Below are 23,924 nucleotides of genomic sequence, written 5' to 3' on the forward strand. Positions count from 1 at the left end.
TCTTTTCTGATTTATAAATTCGAAACTTTCGGTGAAGATCAAACCTCCAAAGCCATGTTATTGCAAAAATAAGGTTAACTATAGGCATCCATGGATATTATAAGATATTATAAGATGTCAAAGTGAGAGCGTTGAATGTCATAGATCTGTAACAGATAAGTGTGGCTGAGGGGTGTGGCGTTGGGTGTGGAAAGCTATGTGTACACTTCCCACCTTCCGATAACAATCAACGCTCCAGAACCATCACATTACCATGTCTAACCGGGGATACGACGTAGTCGTCGATGTGGATGCCCAGGTAAGCAGGCATATGTAAGGTAACTCCCCGTCTACTCTTCACTGACCCATAAACAGGGTGACCTTGGGGACACTGATTTCAACCCGGATGAGGGCCTTGTATTCCATCCGTCCAGTGAGTGCAATTAAGCAAGCTCAGACAATTCAAGACCGGAAAACTAATCAATGAAACCTCCTTGATACTCAGACTATGAAAGCGACCAACGCGCCGCTAAAGCCCAAGCCGACTCCGCTCCATTCCTAGGCGGCAGTTCCTCGCGCGGCCGCCGTGATCGATCTCCTGGCGGCACACCAACAAAGCACACCTGGTGGTCGATCCACTACTACGAGCGATTCTTTGACGTCGACACAAACGAGGTGTTCCGGCGCTGCGTAGCAACCTTATACCCGCGCTCAAATTTTCTGGATGTTCTCGAGGGCAATGCAGACCTGTACGGCCCAGTTTGGATCGCAACGACCGTCGTTGTGATTCTGTTCTTGACAGGCACTATCTCGCAGTGGTTATCGAACAATGACGAGAAACACTTCGTGTACGACTTCACCTTGCTCTCAGGTGCTGCGGGCCTGATATATGGATATACTGGCATTCTGCCGATTGCGCTATGGGGGGCTCTGCGCTGGTTCGGGAGCTCGTCGGCTGATCTGATTGAGTGCTGGGCTTTGTATGGGTACTCGAATCTGGTTTGGATCGGCGTGGCGCTTGTTAGCTGGAGTCCTCTGACTGCTCTGAACTGGGCGTTGGTTGGTGTGGGCTTTGCCTGGACTGCTTTCTTCCTTATCCGAAACTTGTATCCTGTTCTGAGTGCTACGGATGCTAAGGCGAGCAAGATTCTCTTGATCTTGGTTGTATTGCTGCATGCTGGCTTGGCTATTGCCATCAAGATTTTATTCTTTGCGTGAGATCTTTCCCCCTCCTTGATGATAACTCTTTGAATCAGGCTAACTCTTTTCAAAAGTCACGGAAGTCCTGTCTCAAAAAAGACAGACCCGGTCAGTGATGATAAGGGAGGAAAGATGTTCTGAGTGGACAGAGTGATATAGCCTTATGATGGGGGTTGTTGACATTGGTCGCTTCGTCAGCCTGCACAAGTAACATAGTTCTTCTGCTTTCCAATCTGCCCATAGGTCGGATAATGCATGAATTGTATTTCTCATTTCTATACGTGTGGCCTCGACGGCCCGCATTTCCAATGAGCATCTGCTTTTCCTCTACGGATATAGACAATTTTCAAAGTCTCGAAACTTGAAGCCTATGCGTTTAAACCATGCCTACTGTAGAGGACACGGAATAATCCTGCATCTCAACTCCAACCACTTCACTTATAGAAAAAGCACTTGGCTAGGAAATGTTTGAATATTTTGAACTTTTACTTCAATTCATGGTGCGACATGGACCCCGGGAGGAGCCAACTAAGAACAGTATGACTGTGGCTGTGATTGTTTCATCATTTCTAACGCCATGTAAAAACCTCTCCGTGTCGCATCCGCCAAACCCTGGACCGTGAATTTGTACCACGGCATACCGAACATAACACCAAAAAGCGAGTCATCTATTTGAGCTTCTTCTTGGGGCGGAGCTGGTTGGTGTGTCCGCACTTCTTCTTGCGGCAGTTGGTGGCACGGGGAGGGAGACGAGCCTGTTAGTTTAAAACGTTAGTTCACTGAGTCGTGGTACTGCCGGAGTTATCGTTCAAAAGCAATATTTGATTCGGTGTATCGGAATAAAGAGTCACGTACGTAGCACTTGCGGCAGATGGACTTCTCGCAGTTGAACTTGGAGGCAAGGGCCTTGAGGGAAGGCTCGATGATACCACCACGCAGGCGCAGGACGAGGTGAAGGGTGGACTCCTATAGTCGTATCGCATGTCAGTCACCGATAGTATCAATATCGCATTTGCATGTCTTGAGTATCGAATTCCTCCTCTTTCCCATCATATATGGAGGTATCGTAGTTTGCGCATATCGAGATGCGGTCATAGCAGGAACACCCATCCAATCTGATTTCCGATTCTATGCCATAATATCAAAGGAATTCAAATCCGAAATCGCGTACCTTCTGGATGTTGTAGTCGCTAAGAGTGCGGCCATCCTCGAGCTGCTTGCCGGCGAAGATCAGACGCTGCTGGTCAGGGGGGATGCCCTCCTTGTCCTGGATCTTGGTCTTGACATTGTCGATGGTGTCGCTCGACTCGACGTCGAGGGTAATGGTCTTACCCGTCAGGGTCTTGACGAAACTATACAAAGCCGCGTTAGCTGCATATTCCTTTGCTCATTTCCTCCATGTTTCGTTCGATATTGATAGCGTTTCGAGTGGGGTTTAATGAGAACGACGAGTTCGGGGTTTAGAGTGACATACATCTGCACTGGAGACGCGGGGAAAAGAAAATGTTAGCTCGTTGAGATCACCCAGGTCACAGGAATACATTGCGGTAGGTTTCAGGATACGTACTGGTTGCGAGTTCTCGTTGGTGTCGGCGGTCGGTCGCTGTGTTCGAGGCGGAGGAGTCGATGACAATGTGAGGACTTCTCGCTTAGCAAAGGTGGGCCGATTTCTTCGATACCCTAAGCCCTAATAAGCCCGTCCGCTTTTGGATATATCACGTGATATATTCACTTCTACAACGTCATATGGAAGTATGGAAAAATAAAATAATGATTAGTATGGCTTTCAAGTTATTTTTTGTATTTTGAAAAGTCATCTTGGGCTTCCAGAAGTATCATTAGCCCGAGAGCTCTTCTGAATTTTGAATATTGAAGCTATACGGATACAATTCTAGGAACAAATAGTGTTATTAATCAGTCCTCCATGCCCAGCTCATCTAATTGTTCATCGAGATCCTCAATTTCATCGTCAAGATGCTCTTCAGTGCCATCTGAGTGATATTCCATTTCGTTCGCCATGTATTCCTCGCGTCGCTGACCTTCCTGCCAATGCCACAGTCTCCACTCGGCCACCATAACGGCACGAACAAACATCTTCAATGAAATGCCACAAATTTGAGCAGCGAGCTCATAAAACGCTCGTGCTGTTTCGGGAAGGGAAGATTCCCACCGATATCGTTTGTACCATTGACCCGGTCTACCACAGTCCACTTCTTCTTGGTTTGGTATGACTGGTAGTGGTGACAAGTCTTGCATGACAGAAAGCAGCAATTCATTGAGTGCCTCTTCGGGATTTCTGTCGTTGGAGGTACTTGAAGCCGAAGCAGGATCCGAATTCGCCCCAGCCGCAGTCTCTGCACGAGATATGGGGAACATATTGGCAATTGGATTACTCTTTTCCGAGGGATTCAGCCAACTCTTTTCATACCAGTCCATGTACTGGTCCAGTTGATTGGGAGCCATTTGAAAAACGTCTGTATCTACCACCTGTATCAATTTATCCTTTCCCGTACTGCAAACATCAGGATCAGGGGAATCGAAATGCTTCTGCGAGTCCATCCATCGAGACCAGTCCATAGCTTGAGAGGCTGGTTCTTTGGAAGTCACTGGGTATCTTTCCAGACGATCAAATGGAAAGAGTATCTTGGTAGCAATAACAACGAGAACCATCATCTGCACGTCAGGCAGATCAAGCACTTTCTTTCGTGTTTTGGAGTTTGAAATCCGGGGCCATGTGAAATTGAATCCAAGAAGACCCTGCAGCGTTTTAATGACCTCATAAACATCGACTGCGATACTATTAGCTTCATTATTGAATAGCGGGTCAATGTATTCCAGGGCTATTTACCAGGAATCGCTAGTCTCTTAATGTAGCGGTATAAAATAATAGGCGAGTTTAAAGCCGGGAGTGCAATATCGAACTGACGCTGATAGTATATCAGTAGATCTCTGAACCCACGATGAAGATGCTCTATTTGAGGCAATTTCTATTGGATTACAGGTCAGTTGGTGTCCCTTGGGGCTACTTTCTGGAGAACACTCACGTTTACTTCAAGGATTTCGATAAACTCCGGAGGAAGTCTCTCCTTCATGTCACGAGGGACGTTTCTTAGAGCCCGTATATAAGGAATATCCTGAAGGATAATTAAGCTGGAAGATACCATGTTAGCAAATGTGAAGCAGAGAAATGAAAAATTGGCAGAAGTAAAGATATTAGCATACCGATGAAAATCACTGACACAGACAGGAAGTCGCATTAAAATAGCTGCAAGATAGCAAGTAGCTACGGTATCAAGAATTCGAGGCCATACCACAAGTCTCGAGTCAGCCTTTAAGCTCGCTCCATCAGATGAATCCTCTGATAGAGAGGCCTGGGAGCTAAAGAGCTCAGGTCCATCGCCATCATCATAATTATCAGTGAGTTGATTGATCCTTAACGAATAGCGTCGAAGCCGCAAAGCCCAGAGATCGCGCACGACACCCTAGGGTCCATCAGCTTTCCGTTATGTATGAGTTCAGTAATATGAAGGTTCACCTCGAACTGCTCCGGAAATCCATGGTCGTGGACCAAAATATGACATTGTTTCCAGAGAATAAGTTGATACGCCTGAAGAAATATCGTTTGTGCTTGGCGACCGTGTACAGCTATGGAAACGGTCAATAGCGGGCTCAGGTAAGAGGAATTAGTGATTGATACTCTTGCTGGCCCTCTCTGCTTTATCCTTCTTCACTCGATGTTTCTTTCCCTGATTCCCGAAATCATCTGGATCTTCAGCAACTTGCCGACCCTGTTCAGCTGTTAACAAATTACTTTTGGACTATACCGACTAGGGCAGGCTTGTACCTCTTGTTGATGGCCGCGTCGACAGAACCAAAGACCATTTTCGAGAAAGTAACGTCGTTCACGGCATCCTTCTTGGCCACAAACCCCTCGGGTAACATAGTCCATGCCGAAATAACTGGGTCATGCTGGTTACCTAGGTATCTAGGTGGAGGTTGGTAGTTGCGCTCCCGCGGATTTTCTTTTTTTTTTTTTTTTTTTTTTTTTTTTTTTTTTCTGCCTCAACGACCGCCGAAAATTGCATACATGAACTGCACATGGTAGTACTTTTGCGGTTATTTTAGAGCCTAAAGCTACCTACATGTCGGTCCTGCAATTCGAGGTCTTTACTTCAATGGAAAATTCTAAATAATAAAATATTAAAGCCAGTCCCGTCAATTTGATGTCGGCCCTATCTTAGCATATGCATGTAACTTCATATGGGCAAATACGGGTTACAAGAGACCGGAGTTAACAGACATGCAGTAGCAAATATAAGCGAAGTTGTTAACATATTTTTGGTTCGTCAGACTATCATAAGACGCTTGGACTTGGGAACATTGAACAGATTATTTGGGGGCCTCCTTGGCCTCAACGGCGGCCTCCTCACCCATAGCGGACTGGATGATAACGTCTGGAAAGGGAAGTCAGTTTTAGGACAGGCGATAATAAGATATGTGTAGACCTACTGGTGTCCTTGCCCTCATCGACGAAGAGCTTGCGGATGCGGTCACCAACATCGCCCTCGGGAACCTTGACATCATCCTTGGTGTCACCGTCCTCCTTCAGGAGAGAGAGGAAGTCGTCATCGGTGATGTCGAGCTAAAATAAGAATGATCAGCCTGATACCCTTAGGCATAAGCAAAGGACAAAGATCTCACCAGCTGGTACTCCTTGCGGGAGACGTGGGGGACATCCATGTTGTGGGTGGAGGGAGACAGATCCTCGAGCTTCTTGCCAGTGAAGATGTCGGTGGCAACCATGTGGACCTTGGCGTGACCGTGCTTGCCAGTCTTGGAGGTAGACATGTCGATAATCTTGCAGGGACGGCCCTTGATGACGACGTGACCGTTCTTACGCAGAGCAGAGCACTGCATGGGGTAAGTGGTCGAGGCGCCGGCATCGGCGGACTCGAAGGTGTGGTCGTGTTGCTATTGAATTCCAGTTAGTCGGGATTGTTCATCCGATATCTCAGCGCCCAAGAGGGGGCTCTGAAGATGCGGGGCTTTGAAAAACAACTCATCGAAGCGATTGGGAGGGCTTTTTGGAGGGAATATTAAATTGGGACTACGAGCACATACCTCGTCAGACATGGTGAAAGAGTTAGGTGGGGAGAAGAGAGGTATGGGTGGGAAGATTGGCAGGGTGAAGAGAGAAAATGAAAAGGTGAGGAGTTTTTCTCGACAGAAAAAGGCTTTGTGGTGGGGGGGCTTGGTCGCTACGTCCTGATTGGGTTTAGCGTTACCCGGGGCGTCTATTTGGCCTTAGATCCTCCGCCTCTCTTTAAGGTAGGCACGATACCGAGAACACCTCCGGTACTCGAGTCCATTTCATATGTGGCTAGATTCTTCTTCTCTAGCCATTCAATATGTGGCGTGACCGCATTTCAGGTCAATCTACTCCCTCCGGAGCTAATCGAAACCCTTCCTTACCGCCGCGACCCTCATCGCAGCTCTCCCGAGGTCCATACAACAACCGTCTTGCAGCTTCAAGGAATTCATCGACATCTTTACTTTTACCCGCAAGTGACTCCAGCAGCTCTAATCCAGGAAGATCTCGCTCACCCAATGGCCCAAGATTGCGACGGACGAGTGCTCAGCAGCCCGCTCCGGCGGATGTTCCTGATCCGTTACAGGTCTTAAAGGGGATTATTGGAGAAGGGGTTACGGAGAAGAATGTGCTACTTCTATCAGGTCGCTTGGATCAACGGCCAAACGAATTAGTAACATCCATCGATTTCAATGGTCTGAATCTGGAGGACTATGTGACCCAACCAGACCCACCACCGACCAGAAAGTCTCCTGGCAGCGATATTAGGGCGCAAACGACCAAACAATTTGAGAAAGATAGAGATAGATTCCAGGAGCTGCACATCTCAATTACTGGCTGTGATGATGTATCAAAGTCCGTCGAACTTTACTTGAATGACTTCCAGACTGAATTGGGAGCAGTGTCAGCCGAGATCGAAACCCTACAAACACGGTCTACCCAGCTGAATTCGATGCTAGGGAATAGGAGGAATGTTGAGCGTCTTCTTGGACCAGCCGTGGAGGAGATCAGCATCTCCCCAAAAGCCGTTCGTACAATTGTTGAGGGTCCTATGGATGAGAACTGGGTTCGCGCCTTGAACGAGATCGATGCGCGCACAGCAAGCATCGAAGCAAAGGCATCCTCATCAAGTGGATTCAAAGCCTTTGAAGACATTCGGCCTCTTCTGGTGGATTTGAAAAATAAGGTAAGTCGTGCTTCTCAATTCAAACTAGTCGACTTGCGTTGACCAAGTAATACAGGCGATTGAACGGATTCGTAACTACCTCGTATCTCAAATTCGAGCGATGCGATCCCCGAACATCAACTCGCAAATAATTCAGCAACAGCGACTAGTGAAGTTTAAGGATCTTTACAGCTATCTCTCCAAGGCACACCCAACACTTGCCGGTGAGATTGCCCAGGCATATGTTAATACCATGCGTTGGTACTACACCTCGAATTTCACTCGATACATCCAGGCACTTGAGAAAATCAAGGTCTACCCTAGTGATCAAAATGAAGTACTCGGAGGCAACCCCTCTTCACATAGAGGTGAGTCAATCCGCACAGGTAGATTGAATATCAGATCAATGCTAACCCTCCATAGGGAATATCGTTCCAGGTGGCCGAGCTGGCTCTGCTGCCCATGACCCCTTCTCGCTGGGTAGACGAATTGACGTAATTCGAAATGGACACCAAGCCGCATTGTCTTCCTACCTAGCCGAGGAAGATACCACGTACCATGGAATTGAGGTACCCTTTCGCAATTTCAATATCGCCTTAGTGGATAATGTCTCTGCTGAGTACTCTTTCCTCACCGAATTTTTCTCTCCGTTGACGTTTCATCAAATTTCTCGCAAGGCCACGGAGATCTTCGAGCTGGTATTTGCGCTTGGCCAGAACCTGATAAAGAAATTGATAGATCACACCACTGACTCATTGGGAGTTTTGATGTGCGTGCGTCTGAACCAGCATTCAGCATTTGAGCTTCAGCGGCGCAAGGTTCCTGTGGCCGATTCATACGTGAATGGAATCAATATGCACCTATGGCCACGCTTCCAAGTCATTATGGATCTCCATGGAGAGTCTCTCAAGCGCGTCGGATCTAACACTGGACGCAGTGCGATATCCGCTCTTTCCATCGCTGGGGGAGATGATATGAAACAGTCTTCAGCTCCTCACTTCTTGACCCAGCGATTTGGACAACTTCTGCATGGAATTCTGGTTCTAAGCAGTGAAGCTGGAGACGATGAACCCGTTTCTAACAGCTTAGCTCGTTTGCGCTCCGAGTTCAACACCCTCCTGGTGAAACTGAGTCGGAATGGCACGGATGCTAAGCGCAGAGAGCGATTTTTATTCAACAATTATTCATTGATCTTAACCATCATTAGCGTATGCTTTTCGCCAATCACCCCGACCTGACCAGATGCTAATTGTTTCCTAGGATACCCAAGGCAAACTAGCAATTGAACAGCGCCAGGTAAGTTGTTTCAAGCCTTGAGTTCGTTGGCCAAACTAACGAACTATGTAGCATTTCGATGAGATGCTTAAGAGCTGCAGTAAGCGCTAGATCCAGTTCTCACGATTTCTTATTAATATAAACTATTTAATTCCCACGGAATATGCTGAAAAATTCTGCGCATCCACTGCTCTGTAGTTAACCTTAAACTATTTTCTATAGTAATGGCGTGATAAAGGCTTAATGTTGCGTGTGAGCGGGTCCTATCGATCGGCACTAATGTCGCGGGGCTTTACTTCGGAATTTCTTCAGCAATTACAGGCCAATTGTTACTTTAATTCCTTCAGGATGTTGGCGCGTGGAATTGTTGGAAAATCCCTAGGGACTCGTTGGTTTTCTAGCGCGCGAGTCTCACGTGCAGACTTCACCCATGCTGTGAGTTGCTTCTCTACCTCAATACCATGAGAATCCCACAATTGACTTGCGATAGGTTATCGGCGCGGGTGTCGTCGGACTGGCTATTTCACGCCAGCTAGCAGCACGCGAAGGCACATCAACAATCCTCCTTGAACGCCATGAAGCACCAGGGATGGAGACCAGCAGTCGTAACTCGGAGGTGAGCAAGAAACCCTCCTCGCACGGAGTCCACCCCGGCCAGCGAGAAGCAAACGAAAGAAACCCTAACTAAAGCCGAAAAGGTCATCCACGCTGGCCTATACTACCCAGCCGACTCCCTCAAGACGAAACTATGCATTCGAGGCCGCGACATGCTCTACGACCTCTGTTCCAAAAACGAGATCCCACACCGCAACACAAAGAAATGGATAGTAGCTCAAACACCCGAAGAATGGGAAGCCTGCCTAAAAGTCCACAACCACTCCCAAAGCCTCGAAGGCGCCCCAACCCGAATACTCAGCGCAGAAGAAGCAGCTCGCCGCGAACCAGAAGTGCGAGCAGTAGCCGGCGTCGTGGAGTCCGAGAAGACCGGTATAGTCGACAGCCACTCGCTAATGACATACCTGCATGGCGACTTCGAGGAGCGCGGCGGAGACTGCGCGTTCAAGACGATCGTCTCAGGCATTGAGCGTGCGGAGGGTGGCGGCTACAGGGTTACAACTGTTTCAGAGGATGGCTCCGAGACATCCATTACTGTCGAGACTATCATTAACAGTGCTGGACACGGTGCTTGCGCTATTAATAACCTCATTCTCCCGCCCGATCGCCATCGCACTCCGTATTATGCCAAGGGCACGTACTTCTCGTACGCCGGTTCGCGGCCACGAACCAACGTTCTGGTTTATCCCGTCACTATGCCTGGACACGGTGGTCTCGGCACACATCTGACGCTGGATATGGCTGGGCGGATTCGTTTCGGTCCGGATGTGGAGTGGGTTGATGACCCGAATGATCTGAAGCCTAACGCTGCGCGCTTGGAACAGGCTCTTCCGGGGATTTTGGCCTTCATGCCTGGTATTGACCCGTCGGCTATCTCGCTCGATTACTGCGGTATTCGGCCCAAGTTGAGCAAACGCGGTGGAGTGAATGTGGGTTCGGGTTTCAATGACTTTATTATTCAGGAGGAGGAAGGGTTCCCTGGGTTTGTAAACCTTTTGGGCATTGAAAGTCCTGGGTTGACTAGTTGTTTGGCTATTGCGGACAAGGTTGATGAGATTCTTTACAGGTAGATCCTTGGAAGCGTGAATGGTTTAGCCTTGTTATCACCCCTTGTATAGCAGAGCGTTTGTACAGAACAAAAGCATATAGAATTTAAATCGAGACATTAAATTTGAGTCTAGAATATCATCAAGGTCCATCTTGTCGCAGGTCATTCCGTCCATCAGTCAATAACTTTTAATATACACAAGAAGGTGAACAAGGTATTGAAATACCACCCAGCACCCAGCACGAGTGGTCTTATTCCACGTCCATCAACACATCGCTCATGATATCTAGCACGTAAGAGAACTTTTTCACGCTCCATCTTCCGGAATCTTTCAGGAGATTGGCATAGTCGAGGAAGATCCTCCGTGCAGACTGATACCCGCCTTGTAGAAGTACACCCCGCAGGTAGATGGTGGCACCATTGCGAATGAAATTCACGGAAGGATCATCTGTCGACAGGAAGGCCTGACTGCCTCTCGGCTCCATAAAGCTAGTGAAGCCTTCTGTGCCAACCTGGTCCCAGCCTATATCGTCCATCAGGTCAATGGACCCCATACTTGATGACGAATTTGCAGTATTGGGGGCCATGAACGTGTATAGACCCAAAACGAGAGCAGAGCAGAATAACGAATATACGGAATGGAATGTGGGATGGTCGGAGGCCTTTCGGTTGCTCATGGCCTTATAAATATGGGCCGCGTGTAGACAGGCTCGTCGGGCGGCAGGGGTTTGCGACCACTCCGCAATATCTTCAAATGCCTTTCGCGCTGCTGGGATTGGACCGGATCTACCGGCGGCCAGGTCGAAGATCTGGATATCAGCTGTGAGCATTAAGCATGTGTGATGCCACATGACGAGGGCGTTGGGATTTAGCTGGTCTAGAGTCTCGCCATAGTCGGTAGCAATTTGTGATTGCAGGGCTGGAATACATCTTGCTCGACCATCCATAGCGTATGTGTGACAGGGTGCGAAAGGGTAGCCGGAACGGTTTGAGAGGAGGCGGTGGTAAGCCTCTGATTGGCGGAGTTGGACGGTTGCGAGGATGGCTTGAAGGCAGAATTCATCCATCGTGCCGTCGAGAGAGGGGATATTAGTGTTTTCAGATGGTGCAAGCATCGTTGGCATCAGTATGCGCTTGCCGCCTCGGATATACTGCGTCCAGCGCATGGAAGAATGAGCGCGGAAGAGGGATTCGTTACAGGGCATGATGAGCTGGATTGAATCGGGGACAATAATCGGGCTTGTTGAAAGGAGTGACGAATACCAAGTATCCAGAAGAAGAAGCCCAGTTATGACTCTTTATGAAGGTTAGGAGTGTGAATCGAAGATAAAGTAATGATTGTCAACTTACCTCTTTGTTGACTCAACTTTGCTCCAAGCTTTCCATCTAATGTCAATATCTGGCACTGCCTCGAATAAATTCATGTCCAGGATTTGGCCTTCATTGGCTGCAAAAAGACCATGTCGTTGAGCGATCTGTAATGCACTCTAATCAGCATCGATTGTAGAATGGGGAATAGGTTTTCTACTCACTGATATGAGATTGACATAAAGCCCCTGACACTGTTCCAGGTGCATTTTATCCTTTTAAAAAAAGCAATCAGTTATGAGGCTTCATGCTGGAATAACTGGGGTTTGCATACTCCTGTCAGTACAGCCAAGTTCAGAAACAAGAAAGTTGTGGCAAAGGTGGACATGGTGCCCGCTGGAGACTCGACACCAATAGTACATTTTGCCAATTCGGCGGTAATGCGTTCCAATACAGACTTGAAATTATCGTTAGTGGCTAACAGAAGGACACAGACTATTGAAACTCACATTGAAATTTCTTGACACAAAAGAAGCCGTTCCTTTAGTCCCGAGTAGCATCATGCCAATAAGGCACATCACATAAAGCATGGGCGGACGGGTCTTCTTTGCAGAAAAAGTTGGGAGGTGGACAAAAGGCACAAGTGAATGGAAGGTGCGGAAGTAGAGATCCAGTGCCATGTCCAGAATCTCCGAAGGAGGAAAGCTAGGAAATGGAACAGTACTCGCAGTCGAACCAGACATTGGAGGCGAGGGAGCACCGTTCCTGGGTGATTGCATGTTTGGATCTGAGTATATCTGTCCGAAAGCTATTTGAAGGCGCCGTCTGCAGTCTTCGTCAATTCCATAGCGTGATCCCTGAGGTATCTCAGGGACACTAGAAGATTGTAAAGAATCTACGGAGAATAGATTGTCGACGTCGGTGTAGACAATATCCCGCCATAGACTGTTTATCAACCGCCCGGTGTGGTTAGGTGGTGCAAGCCAGGTTCGTTGGACCCTAGCGAACCTTTCATTGGGGATGCTGTCACGGCTCAACTTTGTAGTAGCGATTGAATGTCGATTCTGGCGGTCGGGAGTGACTACTTCAGTGTCACTCATGATGGCGAACTGGCTGTATTGCATCAAATCCAGAGAAGAACCGTTATTGGACACCGAATCTGTACGAGGCTCGAGCCACAATTGCAGCATATCACTCGGTATGCTCTCGAAGCCCATGTTACCTCTCGAAGATTGTTCAGTCGGTGTTATCTCGTTCCATCCGAAGTATGTCGGCTGCTCGTCGAGCATCATGGGGTGGAGGTCCTGCTCGTTCCGGCCATGGTGCGCTGAGATATCTGCAAGAAAGTCCAATGAAGAAGAAGAAATTCCAGTCGTCACAAGCGACATATCCTGGGGTGTTGGTACACTCTGAAGATGATGTGGTTCCAAGTCAATGGAGGGGAGAAGCTGGGCCGCACTTTCAACAGAGTCAATCTGTTTGGGTGACACACCAGCTACAGTGGAGGGACGTCGGTCCTGGGTATATGAAACTGCGGCATTTGCTGCCTTGGTAGTTGGAGTGGCAGTGGCAGTGCCTTGGTTGTGGCCTTTGGCATGTCGACTCAAAACATCGCTATATATCAGTTAGAATTTTGACGATGCGCAAGCACTTGCGGTGCTTTCAGATATACAATGCAATCCTACCTTCGTGAGAAACATTTATGGCAGACCTGGCATTCATAAGGACGTTCCTTCGTGTCTATTGCAAAAAATCAGGGATATTATTCTTTAGAATGTAGGTATGGAGGGACTGACGTGACCGCTCGTGGCGCTTGAAATGTTCTGTCTTCTTGAACCGGCGGTCACAGATTGTGCATTTCCGTAAGACCATGGCGAGAAACTATTGTATTTGCAGACTTTAAGGCTCAAGCTTGCGAACATACATGATTGAAGAAGAGATAAATTCCGGAACCACGTTGCTCGGGAAGGGAGTTAGTCAGCCTCTTTGGATTAAAAGCCGACCGAGTATTACGAGGATCACGCGGCCTTTATAACAAAATAAGGATTTGATAATACTCTGGTATGAACCAATAATCCAACACTGATTATCCACCCGTTACCTGTAGATTGGGCTGTTTATGGCTAGAGAGTGGCATGGACCGCGGGTCTTTCAAGCCACTGGGGTATTTCCCCGTGGGGAGAAAACAGTGGGGTTCTGTCGCTTACGGGGGCCAATTTAGAGACTTCACGTTCAAGCCTTCATAGTATATTGAGTGCAGTCTTGAAGTGATCCTTTCTATAGCCTTGGAGGATGCAGGAACTCTAAAATGGATTCGATTTTCCTAATTTAAATATATTGAGATTGTGATTCGCTGGTAGTTTGATCGACAATACCGGATTGACGTCAATGGCATATACATAAAACAGTACTCCGTATTCATATATCAATCTTACCATACCATACTCAGATACTCCGATACCGAGGTCCCTCTTGCTTCTATAATCACAACTTCGTAGTACCAGCACTCGGTGCCACACCCTGGCCCTCTACTCCTTCATCCTGAGCCGTCATCTCCCACCCACGTCCTCGATACCGTGCAGGCCATATACCCGATTTTCCAGGTGCCATAATACCATTAGGATCCAAACAGTCCTTGATCTTCTCGTGGAATTTCAATAGCGCCCCATCATTCCAGTTGTAAGTAGCAGCAATTTGATCCATGAACGCAAGATGCGTTCTGTACTCCCCGTAGCCTCTCTCAGCTGCTCGGTCAATCAATTTCCGAAGAACAGCCCGTGCATTGTCTCGCATAATAGTGTCATCACGGTTGAACACAATTTCCACAATAAGATGCATTTCGCGCAGTCCGACAATGTATGTTGGGAATAGGTCCAGTCCATACTCGTCGCAGCATTCTTTCGCAATGTCCCATAACACCGTTGCGTCAGATCCCCGTACCGGCGACACGGGACTGAATGCAATATGTCCACCATTGGGATGCCAGTTGACCCAGCGTAGCTCTTGAACGTCCGGGGTACCTCTGGCAATTCTGTCGCGGGACCAGAAGTAGTCCTCTGCTGGAATAGTCTTTGGGTCAATCAGTCGAGCACCGGGAATTTTCATGAATTCCTTGTGGACAATGTCCAGCTTGTACTGGCGGATCTCTTTCGGTCCATAGGCCATTCCGTAGTAGAGCCATGTGCAGTCACCATGGGAGAGCTTCTTTGCGGCGTCGTGGTAGATTTCTTCAGGCACACGTCCCTTTCCGTTGTAGTAGGCACTTCGAGGCTTTCCTTGTACACCAACAGCCATGGAAATATGGCGCAGCTGAGCGACATTTTCTAGTATCATAGCGATTCGTAAAGGCCGGATTAGTTCTACCTGTGATCTTGCACATTAGACATGTGAATAAAGGAAGTCATATCTTCAAGGTCATGGCTCTGCTTACCAGTTGAGAGAGGTCTTCTTCTTTGGGGAATGTATAGAGCTATTACCGGTTAGTCGGTACATAGCTGCAGGAGATAGACTTAAAATGCATACATAGCTTTCATAGCCTTCAGGATTTGGCATCAGCCCAAATCCCATCTTAGTCACAATACCCATGTTTGACTGCGAGAATAACCCACTAAAAAGGCAGAATAGAGTCAGTATCATCCAATAAAAGTGGGTATGAAGGGATCATACTCGGGAAACGGGCCAAAGCCGTACGGAAAAAGCTGCCAGCTATTATTTCCCGGAAGAGCTCCCATTCCTGTTCTGATGACCTCCCCCGTCGGCAGGACAACTTCCATGCCAGAATGCATCATCCAATGGTCCCCATACGGAGTATAACCGACACCTCGATCCATGGCATTTCCCAGAACAGAACCACCTCCAATATCAGGAACGTCCACCCAAAGATTCGTGAGTCCACGATTCTGGACCTCTTCATACAGCGCAAAGTATGTGACTCCCGGCTCAACCAGGCATGTACAATCCTCTGCATTGATATCGAGGATCTTATTCATTCATCTTCCGAGGTCGATCACAACGGTGCCCCGGACTCGAGGGGCAGCACCTCCATATCCATCTATGAGAACGCTTGTCAGATGAGTTGCTGGACATGAGGGGAACAGATGACGCACAGTTTCTGCCAATTGAAATCAGAGAAATGGGAATCCTATGCTTGTTGGCCCACAAGACAATTGTCTGCACATCCTCTGTGGAGCCAGGGTAGACAATAGCTGGGCCGTCAGCATGTGGAGCTGGTGACGAAATTGGACGATGGATGGTACATGGAAAGTCAGTGCAATGAAGATTAGTACAATGAAGATTCCATTCGATCCGAATGAATCACTGATCTATAGTTTGCGTTAAGACCCCAATACACACGATGGTATGCACATTGCAGCTGAAGATGAATTCGTCGCATCAGCTGACTCTGGAGTTCCTCAATGGCTTGGTGGAATATTCTCTCACTGACACCTTGGGGGATGGAAATCTGTGTCCGATTGCTCTGGGTTTTCGTGGCGAGATTGAAGATTCCTTCTCTCGTCTGCTGGGCCTTTTCGAAGAGTCTGGCTGGAATTCCATTATGCTTCTCTGAAAGCAATGGGGTTGCTTTGATACCAGTCTTGGAGCTCATAGCTTGATATTTGATGAATTTCTACAACGGCACCTTGGAAGGGAAAATATATGGTAATATATGGATATCAAGATGGCAGGACTCATATATAACAAATCTTTGATCAAGGTTTCGGATTTTTTTCGCTAGATCGGGATAAGCCCTGGATTGGATTGTTGTGGAGTAATCGGGAAAACCCCATAAATACGAGCTTCAAAGCGCGGGGTAATTGCCCGAACCTTGGAAGACAAGTCATTTCTTCCAATAGTGTCGGCTCAGGTTACATATCGGAGTTGTCAGGCAAACGGTTAACAGCTTTGACCGACGAAACTTACTCTGCTAAATACTTGAATCCTGCAAACAGTACAAACAACACCCTTGGCACATGCTGTCAAAGGCCCGATTCCATTTATAGTTAGTCTATTTTAGTCAGCATTGGAATTCCACAATGGGATTCCTACCATAGTTACACACACACACATATACTTTTCATACGCATACTGCACTCTCATTTGCCCCCTAGAATCCACTATTCCTTGGTAGTCAGACCTCCATTTGACAAAACATAACATAATCAAGGCTGTATCTTATCTAAAAAAGTAAGTATTTAACTAGAGAGATGTATTTAACTATGTTATTATTATAATATTATTTATTTGCTACCTACCTAGGTATTCTTCAAGTGACAAAATGTAAGTCCAAAAAGCTGAATTAGTAGATTCTGATTTTCTATTCATTGGAATAGTGCCCAACCTGGGAAGCTTTGGTATATGCTTGTTTCAAAGGGTTGCATTCAATGCTGTCAAAGAGTATGTATATTTTACCAGGTGTACCGTGTACGTAAGGGTCAAGACTTACAACCTTGGAAGGTTTAATCGTCTCATTGTGTCACGCTTTCATTATCCTCAGATTCATCTGCACATTTGAATCAATTATCCCAAGCTTCAAAGTTTCAGCTCACTCCAAGCCGCTTTTCCAATATGCCAATTCCCGCGTATCGAATTGCCTCTATTCCAGGCGATGGCATCGGACCCGAGGTTGTCAGTGCCACGATCCAAGTTGTAGAAAAACTTGCCAAAGCGCTAGGAACATTTCAGATAGAATTCATCCACATTCCATGGGGTACAGCATATTACAAGCAGCATGGCCAATACATCTCAGAAGGCGCCCTAGACACATTACGCCAGTTTGATGCGGGGCTCTTCGGTGCCGTAGGTGCCCCAGGTAAGCCAAATAGTACACAGCCCTACATTTCGTTTTCTCACAGACAGATAGATGTGGCAGATCACATCTCGCTATGGGGACTTCTTCTCGCTATTCGTGGCCCACTACAATTGTACGCGAATGTTCGTCCCGTACGGACTTTCCCAGGAACCAAGTGCCCTCTTCTGACTGCCACCGATGGCATAGACTGGATGCTCGTTCGCGAGAATTCAGAAGGAGAATATGCTGGCCAGGGAGGTCGATCACATGTGGGTCAACAGTGGGAAACTGCCACCGAAGTAGCCATATTCACCCGTGTTGGCATTGAGCGCATCATGCGCTTCGCTTTTGAGACGGCGCAGTCGAGACCCCGGAAACATCTTACCGTCGTTACTAAGAGTAACTCTATGCGGAATGGTATGGTTCTCTGGGATGAGATAGCTGCTTTTGTTGCAAAGGATTTCCCGGATGTCACTTGGGATAAGATGCTCGTTGACGCCATGACTGTACGCATGGTTGCGAAGCCTCAGTCTATTGATACCATCGTTGGCACCAACTTGCATATGGACATACTTTCAGATCTTGCTGCTGCACTGGCTGGATCTATTGGTGTGGCGCCAAGTGCTAATTTGGACCCGACTCGGAAGAACCCGTCGCTCTTCGAACCTGTTCATGGAAGTGCGTTTGACATTACTGGGAAAGGCATTGCTAATCCTGTTGCTACTTTCTGGTCGGCAGCGGAGATGCTCACTTGGATTGGAGAGAAGGATGCTGCTGATAAGCTTATGCAGTATGTGGAACGTGTCTGCGCGGCGGGAATTCTGACTCCTGATCTAGGAGGAACATCGAGTACGCAGGACGTCGTCGACGCTGTCTGTGTAGAGATTGGGAAGCTCAATGAGTGATGCCAAAACATTCTTCCTTTGATCTTCTAGTCTATTTTGGCTTGTCTCGCTCCCAACCTTAGGACCTTTGACAGTCTCGAAAAGGAAATTCAAATTAAACAATGCCGATTCAGAGACAATGTATCCTATTTTAGGTATCAAGAAAGATTTGCTTCTTTGAGTAAACAATAGGATAAAGCACACGGAAGATATCTACAAAGAGATGGTGAGATGGAAGCCTCGATAAAAGACCTCATTCAAACCTTGGAAGACAAGGCTTTGTTTACTCAAAGTCGGTCTATTTATGTCTGGGATAGTACTAAGGGCCTCGAATAACCAATAAATTAAATTTTCATCAAGTTTAACATTGAACAGCTACTCCCACCTATAAAACAGCAACAGCTAAGTTGAAACTTCAAGCGAACTCAACAAATATCAAATCCTCAAAATGTCTTCCAACCACCTAGCTAACATCTCCAATAGTACTACCAGTGTCCACTGGGTGAACGTTTTCATCTCTCCAAAGTTCGCTCACCTTGATGACATGGCTCTTCTTCATTTCTTGCAAGATTCCATTGCACGCCGCTTTGCCAGTCTGAGCAATTTCCCCATGAAGAATATTACTGCCTGTTGCCTGTCTGTCCCAGTGTTATTCAACCATCATTCTAGAGATACGATGTATAAAGATGCGGAAACTACAGTCGGAATTTGGATCTGGGATTTGGATTTCCACGGGATAGCTCCTTTCAATCGCTCTTACCTTTTCCGACAACCTTGGAACCCATTATATCCAAGTAATTCAAGCACATAGAGTCTTTTGGTAAGTTATGCGGGATAGATCTCATCGACTCCACTCCAGGGCTTTTTTTGTTTTTTTTTTGTTGTTTTTTCATTGTATCCTCTCTTGGACAACCACCTATGGACATGTGTCACTAAGAGGAGCTCCGAGGTGTGCTATGGATCTGATAAGAATAGTTTTGTGAAACGTTTTCGAGTGTGCACGCTGCGAGTGTCGCGGAGTCAACGTAACTTGGCGAGGACATCTTCTTTCCTTTGCTGATCCGCAATTTCTAGCCATTTGCTGATAGTCCCCGTTGAAGAGGAGTATAGCATGCATAGCCTCGGAGTGTGAGATTTCCCCAAATTTTTCACTTTATCCTTCTAAGGCTTGGTCAAACTGAGAGCTTTCCTGGCATGGACTTTCCCGTAAGCCCAGAATTTCTGTAGCAGCAGACAAACGGACATCAATATCAGAACCTTGAATACCAAGCGGCTCAGCTAATCTTGAATAATGATCTATTATAGCTCACTTTCATTTTGGCAAACGCTATTCGAATTGTAAACAAAGAACAATAAGCCGCTAAATTTGCTGAACCCTTGGACCCTTGTAGATAAGCGCTAGATAGTTTTGTATTCTTGAAAATGTCTTCTCCAAGCTGGAGTCATTGACTCAAGAATTGAGGAAAAGAAAAAAGATAAAAAAGAATCCATAATATGGGATATGTGTCAAAGAATCCGCCTCCTAGAGACCCGAGAGCGATTGGAAAACCTGATCCCTGGATAGTACCAAGCAGGGATAGAGATGCGGATAGGCCGTTTTCACTACCTAAACAAGGTAAGTTTGAAGGAAAAAGAAAAGAAAACAAAAGGGAAGGAAGAAGTTGGTTATAGAAATAGGGCGCAAGCGAGGTATCGTGAATGAGCGCAGGCATTATGCCTCAGGCTTCCGCATTCTCGTCTCGCAAGAATATCAACCTAGAGATGGGAGAAAGAGCGTATAGCCACCTTAGTATTGACAAGCACTACAGTCTACTCTCTCGAACCTGAAGACAGTTATACGGAACAAAAACCCATTCGCGAGAAAGTCATAGATATGTTACACTCGTATAAAGGATACGAAAGAAAAATTGAGGGACAGGAATAGAAAGACGTCACAGATCCCACCCGGCAATTCAAAGGAAAGAAAAGGAGATACTCTCTCGACCCCAATATCCATCGAATGGAAGAAGAAACTTCTAATCTGATCCCTTGTGCGGTCCCCTAGATGATATCCCCTAAAGGGTATCTTGGCAGTAGATCCAGGTTGGATACTGGAAGCTTGAGAAATTCCGGAAAAGAGATGTACGAGGAGAGGCGGAAGAATTTTGAAAATCGGATCATCTTGTGCCACTATTGAGCAGTGACGACTGCCTTACGAAAAAAAACTTTTCAAACCGAGGGATATCAGGATCGGGAAGGAGAAGAGAGTGGGAAAGAGGAACGGGAGAAGGTAGGAAGTAGAGGAGAGCAGAGGGGAAGGGGATAGAAAAATAAAATAGGAAATGGTCATCAAAAAGGTGCGTTCAAAATGTCCCGGGGTGGTGCGTAAACTGTGAGAATCCGCCGGGGTTTGACTCGACCGTTAAACCGCTGGGAAACAGGTCTCTTAAGACTTGTTCTCCTCTGAGGAAGCCTCCTCCTTGACGGCCTCCTTGGGCTTAGACTCGCCAGTGGCCTCACCCTCGGTACCCTTGTTCTTCATGTACTCATCATAAACATTGAGAGCCTCCTCGACCTTCGCGCGGAGAGCCTCCTCATCATCGAGCCTGAAAAAAAAGGGTTAGCATGTTTGAACTTGTAAAACAAACTTCAGACCAAAATAGAGTAAACTTACAATCCAAGGAGCTCGCTGGCATCCATCTCCAAAAGCATACCAGTAATCTTACCAGCAAGCTCGGGCTGCATGGCCTGGATCTTGGGGTAGAGAGCCTCGCCGAGCATCTGCTTCTGCTGAACGGGGGGAGCAGCGCTAATTTGAGCAACAAGGCTTCCAGCGGGGGCCTCCTGACCGGGAGGACCAGCGGGAGCAGGCTGACCACGACCACGGCCCATGTGAGGACCACCGCGGCCAAAGCCGGGACCGCCACGCATGCCACCCATGGGCATACCGGGGACCTGACCACGGCCACCAGCGCCACGGCCAAAGGCAGGAACCTGCATGGGGTAGCCAGGCATACCACCGGGGCCCATGGGCATGCCCTGGAAGTTAGGGGGAATCTGCTGGTTAGGAACCATACCACGACCACCCTGCTGAGGGAAAGGAGGGTACTGGCCGGGACGGCCACCAGGGATACCACCCATGACCATACCAGGCTGGGGAGTGAACATGCCACGGGGCTGGCCACCGGGAATGAAGCCCTGCTGGCCGGGGTAGAAGACAGCGGGCTGCATGTAGGGCTGGGGCATACCAGCAGCAGCAGCGGCTTGCTGCTGGCGGATGGTGTTACGGGCCTGGATGCTGGCCTCAAGCTGGCTGCGACGGACATCCTTGCGCTGGGCAAGAGCAACGTAAAGGGGCTTGTTGTTGACCATGCGCTGGTTCATCTCAGTAACAGCCTTGGAAGCCTCATCAGGGCTGCTGAAGCAGACGAAACCGAAGCCACGGCTCTTGGTGAGGTGCTGCTTCTTCTCGGTCTTGTCGGTCTCTTCCTCAGAGACCTCCTTCTCCTCGGCGGTCTTCTCCTCGGAAGACTCGGCCTCCTCCTTGGGCTCGGCCTCCTTAGTGGCCTCCTTCTCCTTGTCGGATTCGGGGGTGGGGCTACGCTCACCGAGGCTGTCACGCATAACCTTGGCAGAGGTGATGGTGCCGTAAGCGCTGAAGAGCTCGCGGAGCTTCTCATCATCAACGTCATCAGTAAGGTTCTTGACGTAAAGGTTAACACCCTGGTACTTAGAGGCCTTCTCGAGACGAGCAGCCTCGTACTGCTTGCGCAGCTCCTCCTCACGCTCGTGCTTCTTCTGGGCGCGAGTGACGAAGAGCTTCTGGCCCTTCACTTCCTTGTCGTGCATTTCCTCGACAGCGGCATTGGCGCTCTCGTGGGTGGTGTAGTTCACGAATCCAAAGCCACGGCTCTTGCCGTCGTTGTCACGGGTGATAGTGGCAGAGGTGATGTCACCGAACTTGTCGAAGATAGTACGGAACTCCTCGTCAGAAATCTCCAGGTCAACGTTCTTAATGTAGATGTTGGTGAAGTTGGCCTTCATCTCCTCGAACTTGCTCTGGCGGTCCTTCTTGGAGACGTGGTGACCGACGAAGACCTTCTTGTCGTTCAGCAACATACCGTTAACGTGCTTGATAGCGTTGTTGGCAGCCTCAGCAGTCTCGTAGTGCACGAAACCGTAGCCCTTGGACATGGCGAACTCATCTTGGGCAACCTTGCAACTGAGAATGTTACCAAAGGCAGCGAAGGTGTCGTGGAGAGCCTTGTTGTCAATGGCATTGTCCAAGTTCTTGATGAAAACGTTGCCCTGGCCAGTCTTGCGCAAAGCAGGGTCACGCTGGGACCACATGATACGGCAGGGCTTGCCCTTGATGAGGGTGTAGTTCAGATCCTCCAAAGCGCGCTCACCGTCCGCTGTGTTGTTGTAGTTCACATAGGCGTAGCCAAGGGAACGACGAGTAACAGCGTCACGGCAGACACGGATAGAGGCGACCTGACCAATAGAGGAAAACAGCTCATAGAGCATGGCCTCGGTCACAGAGAAATCGAGCTCACCAACGTAGAGCGAAGCCGAGTGAGGCTGGTTGGCGTCGTCGGCGGCACCGCCCTCGGTGGTGGTAGGGGCAGCGGCAGCGCCGTTGACCTCGGGGACACCGTTGACATCACCCTCGACGGGGGCGGGGGAGGTGGTGGCTTCAGCAGACATTTCGAATAATGGTTACTTCAAAAGTGAAGTTAGCAATGACCCGTCAAGATGATTTCTCGTGGGTGGAGACAGAATGGAGGATTTCAAGCCAAGTTACATGCAGTGAAGTACTTGAGAAATAGTATTCTTGGTTCTTGAAAATAGAAGTGAATGTGAGAAATGTGTTGAGCGGGAACCACAGGGTCAACACAACAAAGGGCAAATTTGGAGGGGAAAATTGACAGTGATTAGGTGATATCGGGCAAAGTGAGGTGAGGCAATGAGGAGGAATGGCATAGCCAAATGGAGTTCTTGTCAGGCGAGTTAATACAGAAACTTACCTGAGAGAAGGTGTGGGTAGTTGAAGTTGAAGTTGGAAAGTAAATCTTCCACACACCGCACAATGGAGGGGATGAGATAAGATAGGGTTTTTTTTCGGGGGGTTTTTCTGATTTTTTTGAGGGTTTTTTAGTCTTTCGAGGATATTCGAAAGGACGAAAGGGTTCCCTAAGGAAAAGAAAGAAGACGGAGAGAGGTTGTGAAGAAGGGTGTAGAAAGGAAAAAAAGTTGAATCAAACGCGATTAAGGAAAACTCAGAGTAGAGGGAAGAGGGCCACGCTAGCCCTAATACAGAAGGCGGTGGATGCCGCTTTAATGATTCGCCTCGTGCTTTAACGAGTACTAAGTGAAGATAGAACTGATTAACTGGACTGACATTAGTAAGTGTCCTACGGTTTTTCTTTCATATGTCCACTTATCAAATATCTCATAATACATTATTAGCCTAGTCAGTTACTGAGAAAAAGAAACAATAAGGAAGAGATTTCCCACATTCCTTTAGATCCACCTCGATAGCCAATCATGTCCCAGATTTGCTCGACGCCGCTATGCATACATGTACATACACA

At 47.8% G+C, this 23,924-nt stretch overlaps 11 protein-coding genes across 11 annotated transcripts; 3 read left to right on the top strand and 8 right to left on the bottom strand.

Moving 5' to 3' along the window:
• Positions 1-253: 253 nt before the first annotated feature.
• Positions 254-1,197, top strand: N7495_005470 (Yip1 family protein; the record flags this gene model as incomplete). Its single annotated transcript, XM_057208121.1, has 3 exons — positions 254-298; positions 355-412; positions 485-1,197. 3 exons carry the CDS (start codon positions 254-256, stop codon positions 1,195-1,197), a joined length of 816 nt encoding a protein of 271 aa, XP_057061895.1.
• A 650-nt stretch (positions 1,198-1,847) lies between these two features.
• On the bottom strand, positions 1,848-2,722 carry N7495_005471 (ubiquitin-60S ribosomal protein L40; the record flags this gene model as incomplete). The annotated part of the gene is made up of 4 exons (XM_057208122.1): positions 1,848-1,934; positions 2,035-2,145; positions 2,351-2,521; positions 2,654-2,722. 4 exons carry the CDS (start codon positions 2,720-2,722, stop codon positions 1,848-1,850), a joined length of 438 nt encoding a protein of 145 aa, XP_057061896.1.
• Positions 2,723-3,093: 371 nt separating this feature from the next.
• Positions 3,094-5,121, bottom strand: N7495_005472 (uncharacterized protein; the record flags this gene model as incomplete). Its single annotated transcript, XM_057208123.1, has 7 exons — positions 3,094-3,968; positions 4,028-4,166; positions 4,224-4,329; positions 4,402-4,661; positions 4,715-4,824; positions 4,877-4,967; positions 5,008-5,121. 7 exons carry the CDS (start codon positions 5,119-5,121, stop codon positions 3,094-3,096), a joined length of 1,695 nt encoding a protein of 564 aa, XP_057061897.1.
• Positions 5,122-5,568: 447 nt separating this feature from the next.
• N7495_005473 (Eukaryotic translation initiation factor eIF-5A) lies at positions 5,569-6,312 on the bottom strand (the record flags this gene model as incomplete). Its single annotated transcript, XM_057208124.1, has 4 exons — positions 5,569-5,633; positions 5,689-5,821; positions 5,881-6,150; positions 6,301-6,312. 4 exons carry the CDS (start codon positions 6,310-6,312, stop codon positions 5,569-5,571), a joined length of 480 nt encoding a protein of 159 aa, XP_057061898.1.
• Positions 6,313-6,587: 275 nt separating this feature from the next.
• Positions 6,588-10,393, top strand: N7495_005474 (uncharacterized protein; the record flags this gene model as incomplete). Its single annotated transcript, XM_057208125.1, has 8 exons — positions 6,588-7,454; positions 7,510-7,801; positions 7,857-8,641; positions 8,694-8,729; positions 8,781-8,808; positions 9,130-9,143; positions 9,199-9,324; positions 9,407-10,393. 8 exons carry the CDS (start codon positions 6,588-6,590, stop codon positions 10,391-10,393), a joined length of 3,135 nt encoding a protein of 1,044 aa, XP_057061899.1.
• A 229-nt stretch (positions 10,394-10,622) lies between these two features.
• Positions 10,623-13,551, bottom strand: N7495_005475 (FTFMHR domain-containing protein; the record flags this gene model as incomplete). Its single annotated transcript, XM_057208126.1, has 7 exons — positions 10,623-11,667; positions 11,722-11,846; positions 11,904-11,954; positions 12,014-12,136; positions 12,189-13,293; positions 13,365-13,419; positions 13,476-13,551. 7 exons carry the CDS (start codon positions 13,549-13,551, stop codon positions 10,623-10,625), a joined length of 2,580 nt encoding a protein of 859 aa, XP_057061900.1.
• Positions 13,552-14,163: 612 nt separating this feature from the next.
• N7495_005476 (FAD-binding oxidoreductase) lies at positions 14,164-15,668 on the bottom strand (the record flags this gene model as incomplete). The annotated part of the gene is made up of 4 exons (XM_057208127.1): positions 14,164-15,042; positions 15,110-15,148; positions 15,202-15,286; positions 15,346-15,668. 4 exons carry the CDS (start codon positions 15,666-15,668, stop codon positions 14,164-14,166), a joined length of 1,326 nt encoding a protein of 441 aa, XP_057061901.1.
• N7495_005477 (vanillyl-alcohol oxidase) lies at positions 15,669-16,285 on the bottom strand (the record flags this gene model as incomplete). Its single annotated transcript, XM_057208128.1, has 3 exons — positions 15,669-15,730; positions 15,786-15,905; positions 16,033-16,285. 3 exons carry the CDS (start codon positions 16,283-16,285, stop codon positions 15,669-15,671), a joined length of 435 nt encoding a protein of 144 aa, XP_057061902.1.
• Positions 16,286-17,244: 959 nt separating this feature from the next.
• On the top strand, positions 17,245-18,372 carry N7495_005478 (isocitrate/isopropylmalate dehydrogenase family protein; the record flags this gene model as incomplete). Its single annotated transcript, XM_057208129.1, has 1 exon — positions 17,245-18,372. One exon carries the CDS (start codon positions 17,245-17,247, stop codon positions 18,370-18,372), a length of 1,128 nt encoding a protein of 375 aa, XP_057061903.1.
• Positions 18,373-18,814: 442 nt separating this feature from the next.
• Positions 18,815-19,136, bottom strand: N7495_005479 (uncharacterized protein; the record flags this gene model as incomplete). The annotated part of the gene is made up of 2 exons (XM_057208130.1): positions 18,815-18,978; positions 19,112-19,136. The coding sequence occupies 2 exons, from the start codon at positions 19,134-19,136 to the stop codon at positions 18,815-18,817; spliced, it is 189 nt and encodes a 62-aa protein (XP_057061904.1).
• Positions 19,137-20,776: 1,640 nt separating this feature from the next.
• pab1 (polyadenylate-binding protein) lies at positions 20,777-23,037 on the bottom strand (the record flags this gene model as incomplete). The annotated part of the gene is made up of 2 exons (XM_057208131.1): positions 20,777-20,936; positions 21,005-23,037. 2 exons carry the CDS (start codon positions 23,035-23,037, stop codon positions 20,777-20,779), a joined length of 2,193 nt encoding a protein of 730 aa, XP_057061905.1.
• Between the last annotated feature and the right edge of the window lie 887 nt (positions 23,038-23,924).

The sequence above is a fragment of the Penicillium taxi genome (genome assembly GCF_028828555.1).
Source record: "Penicillium taxi strain IBT 34144 chromosome Unknown utg000004l_segment0_segment0, whole genome shotgun sequence".
Classification (NCBI taxonomy): domain Eukaryota; kingdom Fungi; phylum Ascomycota; class Eurotiomycetes; order Eurotiales; family Aspergillaceae; genus Penicillium; species Penicillium taxi.